Genomic DNA, 16,627 nt, shown 5'->3' with positions numbered 1-16,627 from the left:
TTACATATGACTTGTGTCTAAATCCATCTATATTCAATAAATTTATCATGAGAACATCAATAAGCAAACCTGTGACCAATGTGTTGACAGATTAAGGAGGCAATCCAACCTAAATCCATATCTAACACAAACAACCCCTATGTATATTATTTGGTGAAAATATTATTGTTGCCATCAAAACAAGCCTTAACTTTGCAATATCATCTTAGTTAAGTAGTCACCTGCTCTGTAACATCCAGAGCCAGCCATGGCACCTTGCCAGTATCACAGATAGCATGGTAGCTGTCAGTCCCAAACTCCCGACATATCTGCTTCACCAAGAACTTCCTGAAACACACCATAAAGAATGTGATCAGCAACAACAAAATCTTTCCTTTTGACTCCCTTTTTTCCTATTGTTGTGTTAAGATTGGCCTATTTAGGAAAAGGGTTTCCACTTAGGACAGTGGATACAGTGGATACATGTTCTTATTTAAGCAATGAATTTCCTGCAGTGTCAAATTAACAAGAGTTGTGCACATGGTCTTCATAAAATACAATGAACATATGAGAACCACTTTTCTATATTCGAACACCATGTACAAGCACAATATATTGAAGCACAGCATTACTTAGCTAATAAAATACTGTCTATTCAATATCTAGACCCTCAACAGATCAGGGGTCAGAATTACATTCAGAAATCAAACAATAGTTATCATTGAGTATACTACTAAGAATAGTACCTCTGTTACATCAGAGCCATAATTCCTGCAATTTGGCTAACATTATACTAAAACAACAGTCATCAGGAGATGACGTATCCCCCTGGTCTGGTGCAATTCAGAAATGGAGTTGCCATAACATACCTTTAGTTTAATGAAAAACAAAAAGAATAATGTTCAGTATTTTTCAATATGCCAAATCATCAAAAGGCACCAGTTCTCCTCTAGACTAATCTGTAAATCAAATTTCAGCAAGACATATTCATTTCAGTATAAGTTAATACAAAAAAAGGCAAAATAAGTAAGCGGGCATCCCCACCCAACTCATCTACAGGACTGATATATATGGGGAGCTTGTGGTTGAGACACTTTACAAACAAACGATATGGGGAGTGTCCCAAATCTTCGTTACCCACTTGACGACTTAAAGGATGTAGAGACCACTCTACTGACACGATCTTGTTCCTCCTGCATCAACAAACGGCCAACACATTCAGTTTCCTAGAATGTGACATGCCTACATCTGTCAATGTCCCTTAGACTGCATCTCCATCCATGTAAGCCCCCAACCCTCTCCCGATGCATCCATGTAGAGGTGTTGGTCTTGTGGAAGAAATATCAAGGGAATGTTAAAATCATGGGTCTTTCGATACGCCAAATGGGAGCACAAGAAACTTATATCTTTCCTTTGACAGCGAAACAGAGATACCGTTGACAATTGTGACATTTTGTGTCAATCTTAGCTGACTGACCAGTCCCTTGTCAGGATAGTAGTCCTGATTTTTCTGATTGTTTCCATCTGGAACTTGGGCAGCCGTACTAGAACGTCTTTGACATTCAGCAAGATGATTATATGGATCTGAGACGTGTTCTTTTTCAGAACAAGGAATACAGGGGAATATAAACCTCGGCTGGTTTTTGAGTTGGCTTTGGCACGAATTGCTTCTTTCTCTAGTAGCGGCCAAATTGGTCCCTGCCAGATGGAAACCACTATGCTAGGGTCTGGATACAAGTGCTGGATGCTGGTGAAAGTACAACTTGTATCCCACATAAACAACCTCTCGTAACCTATGGTCAGACATGATGAGCTGCTAGTTGTTGGTATAGGCTTCTAGACATCTACACACAAGTCCTGGGGTTGGTCTCAAGTTGAAATCTGGTAGATGATAAATCGAGGTCCAGAGACAAAGCCAAATCGATATAATTTGTTGATAGCAGTGTTGCCCCTCCCTGTAAGTCAGAATCGGTGCCCTATCTTGGTAAGATCTTCTTGCATCCATAGGATACTCTCCAAGGTTGCGTGAGCAAAGCAAACTTGGAGACCTGTGTGTGATTCTTGGTTTCCCTGCAGCAAACCAGTTTAGAATAACCAGTTAGAATAAGTCCATCATCAAGTCCTTGAACTCAGTCATAGGGACACTCCTTCTAGTTGAGAGCGACCTGATGAAGTCATCGTTGATGGAGGGGGGAGATTCATGTGTCGTATTAGTTGACAATTTAATAGCCTGAAAGATGTCAGGTGTTGTAACTTGCACACAAAGGAAAGAAATGACGATTCCCAACGTGTGAATTGCCTTTTGACTGAGGTACAGTTTACCTAACAACTGGTGGGGATGGGTGACAATGAAGTGGACGTCTGTTGAAAATCTAGGGATTTCATTAGTCTGATGTTAGCCAAATAATAGCAGGAATAATGGCTATGATGAAATAGAGGTAGCTAGTCTAAGGAATTACCGTAGGTTCTGAACAAAGATAATCCTTTTTTTAATATTGAAACAGAGACGATTTCCATTTAAACAACATTAACTTAATCTAATATTAACATGGTGCTAATTACATACTTACTTTGGCCATTCTGTATCTTGGACACTCAGCAGTTGTGAAGTCATTTCTAACAGTTTGTTGAAATTCTCTACAGAAGGTCTCTTGTTCACAAACACTGCATGCAGATATTTGGCTGTCACTGACAGACCATATCTACATTGGGCAATGATAAACATCTTGGCCATATCCAAACCTGATGAGAGAATGTATCTTCTGCCTTCTGACAGCTGGAAACAAGCGGTACGCATCTCCTCTGATGATATCATTATCTGAGACCCTTTCTCATGGTACAAGTCCTGGAATAATTATACATTATACACCTTAATCCCAAACTAGGCATTCAGATACAAAAGTATTTTACTTAATACTGTAAATCTTCCAGACATTAGACATGACTCGAAGACGACCTTCAGCACCTTATTCAAACGTCCTAAAATAATTCAAATAAAGTGCGACATATCATCCAAAGTTTTTAGCTTGCATAGACTTATAGATTTTTCACAGTTATTATTTTGAATCTAAAGGTTGAGTACAGATCATGGTGTCATCAATAAACCATCAACACAAAAGTCTAAGCTTAATCACTGTCATACTCTTCAAAATTTGATTTTCTTTCAAACATTGAGAAAAAGAGCAGCTGAATAATAAACTAAATGTCATGATAAAATCTGAATAGAATTGTAGTGGAGAGGCCCAGTCATCTAAGTAATTCGCTGCGCAGAGTTGCATCCCTTGGACACAGCAGAAACCTATGATCGTGGGTTCAAATGCTGGTTCGCACCAAATGTTTCCAGACGTGTCAGCACCATAACCATGCTAATGGGTTTCACCAAAGTGATAAACGTCATAGCTGAATGCCATGATGTAACAGAAATACTGTTCAAAGTGGCATTGAACTCAAATCACTCACTCACTTATTGTAGTGACACATGTTCTTTCTTCTCTGAGTAGTCTGGTTTTGAGAATAATTCACTTAAATATTTTGAAATTTGAGAAAATATTTCTAAAAACATTTAAGGACCTATTATAAACATATGATCAGAAGACTACTAATTACTTGTACACATACATCATTTCATCCTGTAGCTAACATACCTCAAAGCAGTGTATGACAAGAAGACTGAACTGGACAATTTTGTCTATAGTATCCTGGGATGTCTCCCTTCTTCCTTGTTCACACAGGTTCTTAGCCTGGAGAAAAAAATCTTGTAGGTATGTTTGCACCATATCTTCACTGAAAAAAAGAAAATTTTATTCAACAACTTTGTATACTATCTATGTAATATCAATCAAAACATTGAAGATGAAACACTTTCAATAAGGATCACACAAAGGCAGAAGGATTGTTTTTTATTTTGTCATTTTATTTTTTTTTATTCATGAGTAAAAATAGTAATTTCTCAACTTTGCTCCTTATAATATTTACAGTAATCTATGCAATCAGTGCCTAGATGTGAAACTAAATCCAAACGTAAAAGAAGGAACTTTCATGGGATAATATCTAGAATATAAGGGTGGTTATTAGACTCAGAAGTTGAACTAATATGTAACAATTTCAATATTTTAACTGTTATTAAGCACAGATTGTTGTTGATTTTACACTACAACGGTAATTCCAATACTGATTCATTTGATCAAAAGCATTTCTATCAAGATTAATTATTTACCTTTTTGTAAACATAGTGGGCATATACTTTAATATTGTTATTAGTGAGCAGTTATTTGAGGAGGTAAAATAAAAGTTACTATATATGGTACCTGAAAGTCCAGCTTAACACTATAACTTATGACGTAAAAAAGATCACAGATATACCTCTTGTGTATGAGAAGTTGAAGAAGAAAGGATCGAACCACAGGTGTGGGATCAATCATGTCATCAAACACAGACATTTGTTTGGTGTGCAACCTTTCCTCTGTCTGGCCAGATCCCCCCTGCTCAACAGTGCGTGTGATGTAGCTGAAGATCCTCTCTATGACAGCACTCTCTGGAGGCTCTGTTCCACCAAAACACAGCTTGGACACCACAGACATGAGGAAGCTGTTGCAGCACTTCTGATACTCTTGGTATTCTTTGAACACTTCCCTGTACAACACAATTGATCAAGTTGCTGCAATAAGTAGGTCAATATATGTCAAATATGAAACAAGTACCTCACCAAGTTTTGCCCTTTCGTCTGAGCATTGAACCTTACAAGTAAGCTGAATTATTTCCAAATCCTTCATTTCTAATTGGACAAGTAAAGTTATCATACATAAATCAACCAGAGACCAGATTTTATATTGGTAAATGTATGTTGGTAATTGAACAGCAAAATATTTTTCACCTGTTATGCTTGCTATTGGACCTACCTAACTCATCCATTTATTTGTTAAAATCCATCAATGACAGCCCATGCATGAAAAACAATTTAATCCTATTGTTTTTACTAGGGGAGGTAAAATTACATATTGCAGCATTGAGAAATCTGAACTTCATAGAAGCTAGTATTTTGTATAACGTCCTGTTGGGATAACATCTCACTTTTGTTGTGATGGGCCACTGCCAGGTTGAAATTTCTTTGAGATTGTACTATTACAAATAGGACAACATAAATCCCTTGTGGCTTGGATGTCATTGAAGCAACGTAGGCAGATGTTGTGTTTGCAGGGAAGCTCTACTGGTGGTGCTTCATACTCTGATTCACAGTGACTACAAGTACCTATTTTCCTGGAAAAGAATAAAAGCCCTATAATTAACAGCAAGTAAAATAAATAAGGTACCTGATATCATGTTACAAAGTCCAAGTCAACCATCAGAGTGAGTGAGTGAGTTGGGTTTAACGCCGCTTTTAACATTATTCCAGTCATATCGCGGCGTGTCAGCTAAATGTGGGAGGAAAGCCCAAAGTGATGCAGGTTTTAGACGTTTACCACTTCGGTGAAACCCACGAGCACGGGTATGGTGCTGACAAACCTAGAAACATAATTGGGGCGAACCAGGATTCGAACCCACAATCATAGGTTTCTGGCATGCACAAGGGACGCAACTCTGCACAGCGAATCGCGGCGCCTTAGACGACTGGGCCACCCATGCCCCCCCAACCATCAGAAGTAAATCAGTGATATTACTTAGATTTCAAATACACACAAAGAAAAAAGTTAAGCACACCCTAATATATTTCATTATTGTTTGAGCTCACGTGTCAAGCATGGTATGCCCGTGCAGCATGCTACCCTCAAGTATCTCAAAAAGCAGTATATCCAAATGTTTCTGAAGCTTGGTTTTAAACAGTTATTCCATGTCATTGTGTGACCATGGCACAAAGGCGATTATCAAACGCCACAAGATGGAAAATAATCGGCATGCATAATGCAGGAATGTCTTGTAATGCCATTGGTCGGAATTTGGGGTATCATCACACTGTCGTAAGCCTTTTAGTCGAGAAACATGCTCAGACCGGTGATGTAGAGGACCGTCCCAGATCCGGAATACCTCCTGTGACAACACATCACGAAGACAGGAACCTTCTTTGTCTCATACGCCGTGAACCCTTTTTAACAAGTCTGAAACAGCTGTGGTTGCCCAATTGTCGTTTCAGCACCAGAACCGTAGGGAACTGGCTGAAAGCAGTAAGACTAAGGGCTAGATGAGTCATAAAGCGTCCCTTGTTGAGAGATCACCACAAAGCTACTCGTTTAGCATAGTGTATTGCGGGACAGAACTGGAATCTGAGAACTTTGAGACGGATCCATTGGTTAGACGAAAGTTGCTTTCTGCTCCACGTCACTGATGGAAGAATGAGAGTTTGTAGGCACAACCCCAGGAACATTAAGCCAACTGTTGCATACGGCAGGGGACTTGGTAATGATTTGGGTGTGTATCTCTTATGATTGCAGGTTGGATTTGGTCACCATAAGGGGCAACTTCACAGGGGGCTCAGTACATCCGGGATGTTTTGAGGCCAGTCTTCCTTCCTCATTTTGACAACCACCCTCTTGCTACTTGACCTAGGTACATGGATGACAATGCCAGGCCTCTTCGTTCGCATGCAGTCATGGATTACATGAGAGCCAATGCAAAAACGACTTTACCCTAGCCAGCAATGAGCCCAGATTTGAACCCCCTTGAACATGCTTGGGATATACAGGATACTAGATCCTCCTGTACAAGATTTACGCCAATTGGAAGCAGGATTGCATCAGAAGTGGTTGTTGTTGACTGGAGGCATGAAATGTAGGGTGGTATGCATCATCCAGGCATGTGGCAGTTATACCCACTACTTATCTGTTTCACGTGTCATATCAAGCAGAGACTTTAAGGAACACTTTCACATGTAACATCAAACGTAACCCGTTTACTTAATCCTGCAGCTCCATACTTTTTTTTAGGTATTGTCTAAGGTCAAAAACAGTACCTGTGTTATCATGATGTTTTCGTCAGTAAATTTCTATCACAACTCATCAATATCTTCTTTATTTGTTGTCAAATGTTTGTTCTATCCGATGACATTGGTATTGCCCAGCTCCTGTGGTCAGTCATCCCATGATTTTTGCTATTTGTCATGGTTCAGAAATAGGGGTGTGCTTAATTTTTTTCTTTGTGTAAATTTGCCAGTAATTCAACATATTTTACAAAGTAAAATGAAGGTTTAATGCAAAATCATATTAGAGCCTTATTTGCCTCTTCATATAATATCACTATGCCACTTATTATAAGTAACCTTAATGATTCAAATTTGCATTTCTCTAGACCCTTGTTAAGTGTGCATTAAGCATCTATAAAAAATAAAACATTTTGCTGTATTTTATGATCCTTTGAAAGCACACTGATCCAAAATACCTACCCACTGATTTTCTTCACAACTGATTTGTTGACTATTTTCAAGAATTTCTCTACTTTTTCAAGTGACTCTAGTTTGGTCAGATCAGTCTGTTCACCAAGCATCTGCAGAAAAGGGTAATTTTGTGAATATGTTTATCCACACACATCAATACCAAATACATTTCAATCACAATGACCTGCAAGTAACTGAATTGGATCAAATATACAAATGGTTGATAAAATGACTTAAAGGAAAAATATACTTTTCATTATTTACAAATTATTTACTTCAGATCTATTTTATTTATTGTAGTTTTATTGATAACACTACAGAGAGAAATAATTACCTTCCAAAGAGGCATGCATCTCGTCTCCAGTTGAACCTTCTTATTTCCAGTAAAACTTTCAAGAAACAGTTTCATTGTCATAACTCGCATCCAACGGCATCTGAAAACAGTTCAACATATTGTAATTACTTCATCTGAATAGATGTGGAACAAAGAAATATTCGGATAAATTTTGATTTTAACCTGTTTAATGGTTTGAGGGAAAAGGGCGTAATTTTGTGAATAAGAAAATTATCATAACTTTAACTACCTGGCATGATTCATTGCCCTGAGACACACATTGCCATGTGTAAGCTCTGTGTCTGTTGCGTTGAAGATTCTACCTATCACAGGCAGATATGTCTTGACACGATCCATCCAGTCTGATCGGCCTTTATCTGTGTTCAGTTCATCCTTACTTGGCTCCAGCTGCTCCATGAGAAGTGTCAGACACAGAACATCCAAAGTCTGAAGTAAATTAGGTACACAGTATTGCACAGTCTACATTTATGAATAGAAATATTTTGAAATTCAAAACCTACATGTGAAACCTTGTCATATACTAAACATGGTAATGATACAAAATAAATCTTGGGAGTATCTGATTTTTTCTCATTCCAGTCTGTCAGATAAAGACAAACCAGTGATTGACAGCATGATATAAATATCACTGTCAGGGTATGATGACACAACTATGTAACCAGGTCACATAATGATACCCATTTTGGCCATGGGGGCAACACATGTTACTGAACAAATAATCTTTCAACATGTCTGGGCATTTTGTTAGATTTACATATTGTGTTTTGATAATGGAAGTTAATTCACAAATTCATTTGGTAGCAATAGGGAGTAATTATGGACATGAACAAGGTCAAAATGTCAAATTTGGGATATTTATTAGCTAAATATGTTTGAGTTATCAAATACATGTATGTGACTGTACGAGTTTTAACATCCTGTATATTAGGATTCTGAATCCAATATGCAATCCCATCATTGAAGCGCTCACCATTTCATCATCTGTGAGCAGTGGGTTCCCTCCTACTCTCTCCTTCAAGTCAATGACAGCCGTCACAACTTCCGGCCAGACCTGGACAACCTCCAGGAAGAGCTGCAGCCTCTCTTTGGCAGCGAAGTGGATAACGTGGATGTAGACTACAGCTCGTATAATTCCTAGACAATCCAGGTCTCTCCCTCTCTGTCTGGCTGCACTCTCAAAGGCATGACAGAGAATCTGGGAAATATATGAACCAGATTTCTTCAACAGAAACAATACAATACAGAACTACAGCTATACCACTTAAAAATATTAACTTGTTGTACATAATACTGAACATATATCTACCTCAAACTCATCTGTTTTCCCAAAATAGAGTGTATGGACAAAATCTTCAAGGTATGCTCTCACAACCCCGTTTTTTTCTTCTTTTCTTACAACGGATGACAGGACTTCGCCATACGGAGTCTTGTTGACGATGTTCTCCACATAACTCAAAGAGTCATGTGAGTCTGAAATGAGGCAAACATAGACAATATTTTCAGAACATTGTCACTTCCAATCATGAAAATAATGAACATACTTCAACAAAATAACCCCAAACAGGAAATGACCAGCAATAGCTTTTTCCCAATATTTACAATGCAAACCAAAAGATTAAAAGGGGTAAAGAATGTTTAAACAAACTTTTGACACAGTGTTTCCATTTTATGCTAAGCTTGTTTAATTTGGAAAATACATGGAAATCCAAAATATCTAAGGACAAATAAACATAGATTAGATAAGTAGTTATACACAGTATACATTACTTTACAACATCAATAATCCTATATAGCTTGTAAAATCATGTGTATCTGTTTAAAGACATGTCTCACAAAAACTAAATCAATTACAATGTTTTAGTTGTAGTCAGTTCCTTGCTCGATATGGTTACTCTTGTGAGTGTCAAATTGTGATGTGGCAAGACAATACATAATTTATTACTATATCATAATGTCTGTATAGTCCAGCATGTAGATGTATTGGTTATACAAGATGACCACTAATCACAAGAGCTATATGTCATAACAATAAGATAAGCTAAAACACAGAAGACTAAGGAGAAACAAACTGTATATACCTTGATCAAAAGACTTGCCAATGTCTTCTGACTGTCCAATAGCAAGTTGAACACCTTCAAAGAGAAGCCAGAAAAATGGCATCTGAACTGAAAACACCCATTTGCTGACTCCAAAATGATGTGGTACAACCTCACTCTGCTGGGACTGGTTGCCAGGGGTGATGATCCTCTTACACTGGTCGTGACAGACTGTGGTGTTGTTGAGCAATGCCAGCCACAGTCTTTTCGTCCATGGTGCAACATCAGGTGCATGCATGAAGTCTAGGTTCCTGCTGGTATCAAGGAATGCCAGAACTCGAGCCAGTACAGGGGTCATTTTGTTCTCAAGGCACTGGATGGCAGCACGTCTACAAAGTATTATAGCTCATGTAAACAGACTTGTCAATAACAGCATTTTAACTATAACCACTTATCAAGATGCTAATTTGATATAGTAAATGATATAAACATACCTGAACGTTCCAGCCTTTCTGACATTCTCTGGTCTGGCAGCTTCTTTAGACAGCCAGTTTGTTGGCAAGATACCAGTCTGTGATTCCTCTTTTTCTTTCAGGAGGCTGATGATAAGCTTGGACAAGCCTTGCATGAACATCTTGGCATCTGCAGTCAGATGTAGTTACATCAAAGTTAATCCTTAAAGAGGTCACACAGGAAACTTTTATAAAAAGGATTCCGATAACATTGAGCCAAAATCTCCCTTAATTAGCCCCAATAGGTATATTTGTCAGTGACAACCGCCAAAGCTATTTGAACTTGTGCAAAGAATCAAAAATAGAAATGTGACCAGCAAATAAACTCCACTGCAAAGAGAGTGCCATGGAGCTGTGGCTTACCTGGATATGTATTGAACAGTTAAACATGTCAGCAAAGTTGGCCACTTATCAAAACTTGCTAAAGTTCAGCTTCATCAGTCGGGCAATTTCAGAAGATGTTTAGCTAAGAATGCATTTTCAGAGATCTTAAAAGCAGAGATCTTTACACAAAGGTCAAATCGAAAATACTGCGAAAAACAAAACATGTGTTGAGTCCAACTGCTACATAAATATATAAGAAATAAATCTTGCTGTTCAGAATTGTTCAAAATCCCAAAGTTTTTCACTCAGATCACAGTTGTAATCCCCAGTAACTAGTACATGTTCACATTTATGCTGCTTGGAGAGATCCTGAAGTTTCTGCATGAAATCAGTAAGTGAATGTGACAACTGTGTCCATGACATTTTTGGAAGAACATACACACAAGCAATACAGAACTTGCCAACAAGAAAGGAAATGTATTCAATACTGCAAGATGACATTAAATCACATAGCTGGACACTGTTCTTGAAACTTATTGAAACATACACAGCAATATCATGTGTAGTGTCTCCTGTATAGACTTGATATCATTGGAGGTCTCTTTTACTGTGATCATTGATGTGAGTTTCTGTGAAACACAAAACATGAACCACACCGACAAACTTATCATTCTTCACATCTTCGAAATGAGCATTGAATGATCGAATATTCAAGTGAGCCACCTTGAGTCCATCACTATGGCTGTTCTCTACAGGGTGTGTCCAGGTGAAGAGTCTTTCATGCCGCAATCCAATTCTTTTTTGTTTACTACAATTATATGTTCATCAAAACCTACAAATTTTAGGCCTTTACTTGATTTGACCCGACTGAGCATTGTATACAATTGACAAGGCTGGGCTTGAAATTTACTTTGTTGTGTTATTGTTATGTTTCCAATCATCTGCTCTTAGGTGCTACCTTGAGACTTGTGGATGCTAAAGTTCCTGGATACTTCTTTCAACCGTGACAGATTTAGCATTGTCAGACACAGAAAACGAGGCTGTTGCAGCAGTAATTGGTACAGCATGTTTTGGAAATGAGCACCACCGCCATTTTCAGTCTGTCAAAGTCGTTGCCATGGACACTCGAAAAAGGACACCAGTTCACCACTAGACCTATCTTTGTGCTAACTTTGGTTAAGATATCTCTCATAGTTTTTGTGTTATGCTCTGGAAAGGAAACGTGATGGAAGGACGGATAGACAGCAGCCATTCCTATATCCCCCTTCCACTTCGTGGCGGGGAATAAAAATAAACATCCCCAATTATTAAGAGGCACCAGTTCACTACTAGACTGATCTGTATAGCCAGTTTCATCAAGAAATATTCAACGGGTTTGGAGTTTTGCTTCAGAAACAAGCACTAGCTACCGTCATTTTCAGAAAAGTCCAACTTGTCATGAAAACAACAACAAAAAATTAATAAACATGCCAAATCATCAAAAGGCACCATTTTACCAACAGATTAATCTGTATAGCAAGTTTTATCCAGAATATTTGATGGTTTTAGAGTTCTGCTCCAGAAATGAGCACTTCCCTCATTTTCAGTTAAGTCTAACCTGTCGTCAGGAAAACAACAAAATAAAATATTTAAAAAAACCATCCAAAATTATCAAGAGGCACCAGTTCACCACTAGACTGATCTATATAGCAAGTTTCCAGAAATATTCAACGTCTTTTTAGTTCTGCTCCGGAGACAAGCACTTCCCTCATTTCAGTTTAAGTCCAACTTGTCTTAATGGAACAAAACAAAATCCCCTACCCCCTAAAAAATCCCAAATCATCAAAATGCACCAGTTCCCCAATAGACTGATCTCAATAGCACATTTCAACAAGAAAATATTTAGCGGTTTTGGAGTTCTGCACTGAAAACGGAAAACGGAAAACAACTTGTTTTCATCATGAACAATCATGAAAAAAAATATATTAAAGAATGATGATCCTAAATCACCAAAAGGCAACAGTTCCCCACTAGACTGATATATATAGAAAGTTTAAACCAAAAATATTTAACGGTTTTGGAATTCTGCCCTGGAAATGAAAAATGGATGGCTGGACGGACGGACTGACGGACAGAAATGGTGATGACAAATGTGGCTGAATCTATAATGGATGTAAATATAATTTGCCACAATGAAAATTGGATTTGAACCTCAAACAAATTTAATCATCTTTGTTGGGGACATGCATGCTAAGTTTCAGTTTCACTAGTTCAATGGTTTCTGAGAAGATGATAACAGATGTTGATGCTGGAAGCCAAACAAACAGACCATGACATAAGCTCACTTGACTTTCAGTCAGGTGAGCTAAATATGAAACACATCTCCAAAGAGAGTGAGTAGGACTTAATGCTTTGAACCATTAAAGTATTGCAGTAAATTATTAATATCACTTTGTGTCAGGTTAACAATAGAAGAATGCTCAAAGTGAGGAGACATTTAGCACTTTGAACAAATCCATGGATCATCATTGGAGATGAATCTGAGATCAGTGACCCCTCATATGTCAAGGGGATGAAGACATATCAATAGCATATTTCTTGACAGTGGAAGAACTTGTCATCATCAACAACCACTAACCTTCGTTGTCTGTGTTATCCAGGAGCTTTAGGAGTATCTCTATCCTCTTGGTAGAGCGTTTGGTGTCCAGTTCTACATCCCTGATGAGAGCAGCAGCGGACTGAATGCAGGGTAGAAGGAGGTGTTGGAAGTAGGGAGCAACAGTGTCTGTCATTGATGTCATTCCTTCTAGCGTAATGTCATCCATTTCTAATGGATCTTGTCTGCGGTAATTAACAGATTCATCAACTTCCATCAACTCTGAATGTCTCTGTCTGGTATTCTGACCTTCTTGATCATCTAGATTCCCCATCAAATCTTCCTGATACTCCATGGGTTCAATCCTCTGCTCTGAAGGTTGGACACTTGTAGGTGGCATATTGCTTTTCAGTCCTTCAAGAATAGATGACGGTGCATTCTGGTGAAGCACCTCCATGGATGGCAGGTCTGAAGTTGGCGGTCGCAGTTCATCTAGATGTAATGAGTGCCATTTCCCAGCCTGAAGGTATTTATTAGAATCGTTACATTCCTTAAACATCTATCCTACTCATAAAAAGATTCAGAAGAGAAGAACCTACAGAAGAGTAGAACTGTTACTGATAGAAGTATACTCCTAATACTAATAATGTGTCTGTACAAGAAAGAATATTGATAATAATATTATTATTAGGCTTTGAAAATATGACCAGTTAAGCTAACTTACAGTATATATGCACCAGAAACCTGCCGTTTTGTTTGCAATTTATCTATTTCGAAGACATACATATATCTAGATCACGCAGTTCATTAAGTCCTTAAAGGGCAAGTTAACTCAACATAGCAACTTTGCAGATTTTAATACTTTAGGAGATACTTGATCACAAATGGATTAGCAAAATTAAATTTGAAAAGGGGAAACAACATAAAACAGACGATAAAAAATGATAGACGAAATCGCCCCCCAAAGGAAACATTTTGCCACCAAGGGGATTCCCATTACTGGGGTTAAAACGGATTACCTGTGTTTAAGATGTGCTAAGCAATTTTAACGATTGGGACGACGCACAGTTTGCCTCGTGGTTTATTTGGGGTCTTCCTACTATCCAGCACCTATTGTTATGGGTACAAATTCACCCTAGCATAGTTATTGGTTCGACAATAGAGGGATTAAGGGGGCATCTCACATATGACACAACTAATTGGTAAATATCTCCCAAAACTTAAAGAAACTAATAGGTGAACTATATTCACATACACTGTACCAAGTGAAAACTTTTAAAGTATACATCAATGAGTGAGTGAACATATTAATAATTTATTACATCATTTGCTGATGTACAGATGTATATTGCTTAAACAAAAAAGATGGGGATTATCCCTTGGCCAGCTGTTGGACAAGTAGGAAGTCACTGTTTATGGTAGGATGTTGGTCGTAAAAAGCTTGTTACAGACATTAATTCTTATTTTCATTATTCACAATTTCAAGATCAAAGGTCGTTTCACACATTCAGCAATGTATGCAATGCTATTTTTGAAGGGTTAACAGAACCAGCAACACTAGTAGATTGACTGCTTCCTGGTATATCTGTATAGCTGCTAAGCATAACAAGTCTATATATATACCAGCTAATGAAAACAATTGTCATACATCGCTGCACCGGTAGCTTAGACCACACACCCAGATAGTTTTTTGAGGATTCCGATTACGGGGCGTGTGATGTCAGCACTTTCACTTAGATATCTGAAAACTTCCTATCAATAATAATATATTTTTTCTCTTAGGAATTGACATAATATATCTTTGATAATTCATATTTGTAGCAAATCGAAAAACTTTTTTCACCTTACTTGCCCTTTAAACAAATCTGAACTATAATTGTTTTCATTTTTTTGTAAGTTGATAAGTATCTATTTTGAAGTTTTAACACATATGACTTCACCTGAAAGCCAGAGAAGCATCCTCCAGCAATATTAGGCAGTTGTATGATGAAGACTACAGCAAACTGTCTTGCATCATGCAGCTCATCCAGAACACAGTACTGGGCACTCCTGATGAGAGACTGGTTCCTGTCTCCAGATCCACACTGAACTAGCAGCAGTTTCTGACCCTCCACACTCCGCTGCACAAAGTTTCTGTCATTGGAAACAATGAGTATTCAAACAGCAATCCTTTTCAGAAAAACAACACAAACAAGCACAATCCTTGTCTTACATTGGTAATGCAGTCAACTCTTATAGTTGCATATATTCATATAAATCAGGCTTGGAAAAACAGGAAATTCACAGAATGCGAGTATGTGGATTGATCTTGAATGGTTTGGCCATGCATTCTATTTTGTGACAAACTTTGGTTGCTGGCAACAGATGAATGAAATGAGGTAGTCAAAGACATGAGACACCTACTTGATCTGCTGTGCAAACTGCTGCTCTGTGTCAAAGGACTGCAGTGTGAGCAGGATGATGTTGTTGGGAGGCAGACTCAGATGTATGCTCAGGTCCTCCTTCTCCTGGTCTGTCAGCAGCTTGGAGTGAGTTGTTACCTAAAAGTATATGAAAGTTTAAGTGTCACATGTCTTTATGAAAAAAAACCCACATCAAATAAGTGAAATATGTCCCTCTTCAGATTTATAAATTATGAAACATGCATTGCTTACTTTATAAACAATCACATGATCAGTATTGTTTGTTTTAATGGGCAGCATCCCATGCCATCGAGGTCACTGAATCTGATCAAACTAAACATTTTAATCAACCTTTACAACAATCACAAGTTATTGGGAACCTGGAATGCCCATGATCCCATGTTCTGTACTGTCCTACCTGAGCTTGCAGGGTCTGACATTTTAGCTGCACGATCTTCCACTGAAGATACTGGAAGATGTCATCATGTTTCTGGTTGCGCCAGTAGAGTGTGTGGATATCCTTTGCTTCCAGATACAGCTTCTGCTCGGTGAGTCTGACAACTGATGCTGGTGTGGCACACCACAACAATGTCTGCTGACATTCTTTAAACATCTGTACAAATTGTGAAATCTCAGTTTAAAAAGAATCTCTTTTATTGCCTTAGTTTATCAAATAGTTTAATTTATGATTATAAGACAACTAGTTTTGTCAGCAGTCTGTGCCAAACATTTCTGAATCTACTAGCACAAACTTGACTTCATGTAATTTTCATGAAATTCATGATTATATGACAATCAGCTTTGTCAGCAGTTTGTGCCACAAGGTTTGAATCTCACGGATAGAAAATAACCAAGAAAGTCTACTAGCCTGAATGGTGATAGCTCATAACAATACCTAAAAAGTGTTTGAAATTCTCTTTCCCTTGGGATAACTTTGTCATTGGCAAAGCTGGTCCTGGCTAGCGGACTAGTGCTTATTCCTATCCCTGAATCTACCAGCACAAACTTGGCTCTTGACATAGTTTTCAGAAGACTTTAGTGTTATTATGTGAACCATAATTAGCCGAGCTTGGCACAGCTA

The 16,627-nt window shown here is 38.0% G+C and overlaps 1 protein-coding gene across 3 annotated transcripts in view; it reads right to left on the bottom strand.

Moving 5' to 3' along the window:
- Window positions 1–16,627, bottom strand: part of LOC139473853 (E3 ubiquitin-protein ligase rnf213-alpha-like) — a 148,826-nt gene that overhangs the window by 27,046 nt on the left and 105,153 nt on the right. For 2 of the 3 annotated variants that reach the window (XM_071256623.1, XM_071256622.1), the window contains exons 56-71: window positions 15,965–16,159; window positions 15,548–15,684; window positions 15,085–15,277; window positions 13,187–13,664; window positions 10,228–10,375; window positions 9,776–10,122; window positions 9,004–9,167; window positions 8,668–8,892; window positions 7,927–8,123; window positions 7,677–7,776; window positions 7,352–7,452; window positions 5,050–5,235; window positions 4,342–4,611; window positions 3,624–3,762; window positions 2,550–2,824; window positions 222–327 (exon numbers count right to left, since the gene is read on the bottom strand). In XM_071256623.1, the coding sequence (XP_071112724.1) occupies window positions 222–327; window positions 2,550–2,824; window positions 3,624–3,762; window positions 4,342–4,611; window positions 5,050–5,235; window positions 7,352–7,452; window positions 7,677–7,776; window positions 7,927–8,123; window positions 8,668–8,892; window positions 9,004–9,167; window positions 9,776–10,122; window positions 10,228–10,375; window positions 13,187–13,664; window positions 15,085–15,277; window positions 15,548–15,684; window positions 15,965–16,159 (3,261 nt within the window). The remainder of the gene's footprint in view (window positions 1–221; window positions 328–2,549; window positions 2,825–3,623; window positions 3,763–4,341; window positions 4,612–5,049; window positions 5,236–7,351; window positions 7,453–7,676; window positions 7,777–7,926; window positions 8,124–8,667; window positions 8,893–9,003; window positions 9,168–9,775; window positions 10,123–10,227; window positions 10,376–13,186; window positions 13,665–15,084; window positions 15,278–15,547; window positions 15,685–15,964; window positions 16,160–16,627) is intronic. The other variant, XM_071256624.1, reaches the window with a different exon arrangement.

Source organism: Haliotis cracherodii, unplaced genomic scaffold, assembly GCF_022045235.1.
Source record: "Haliotis cracherodii isolate W230 unplaced genomic scaffold, xgHalCrac1.p SCAF_3, whole genome shotgun sequence".
In the NCBI taxonomy this organism is placed as follows: Eukaryota; Metazoa; Mollusca; class Gastropoda; order Lepetellida; family Haliotidae; genus Haliotis; species Haliotis cracherodii.
This window is presented reverse-complemented; position numbering and strand designations above follow the sequence as displayed.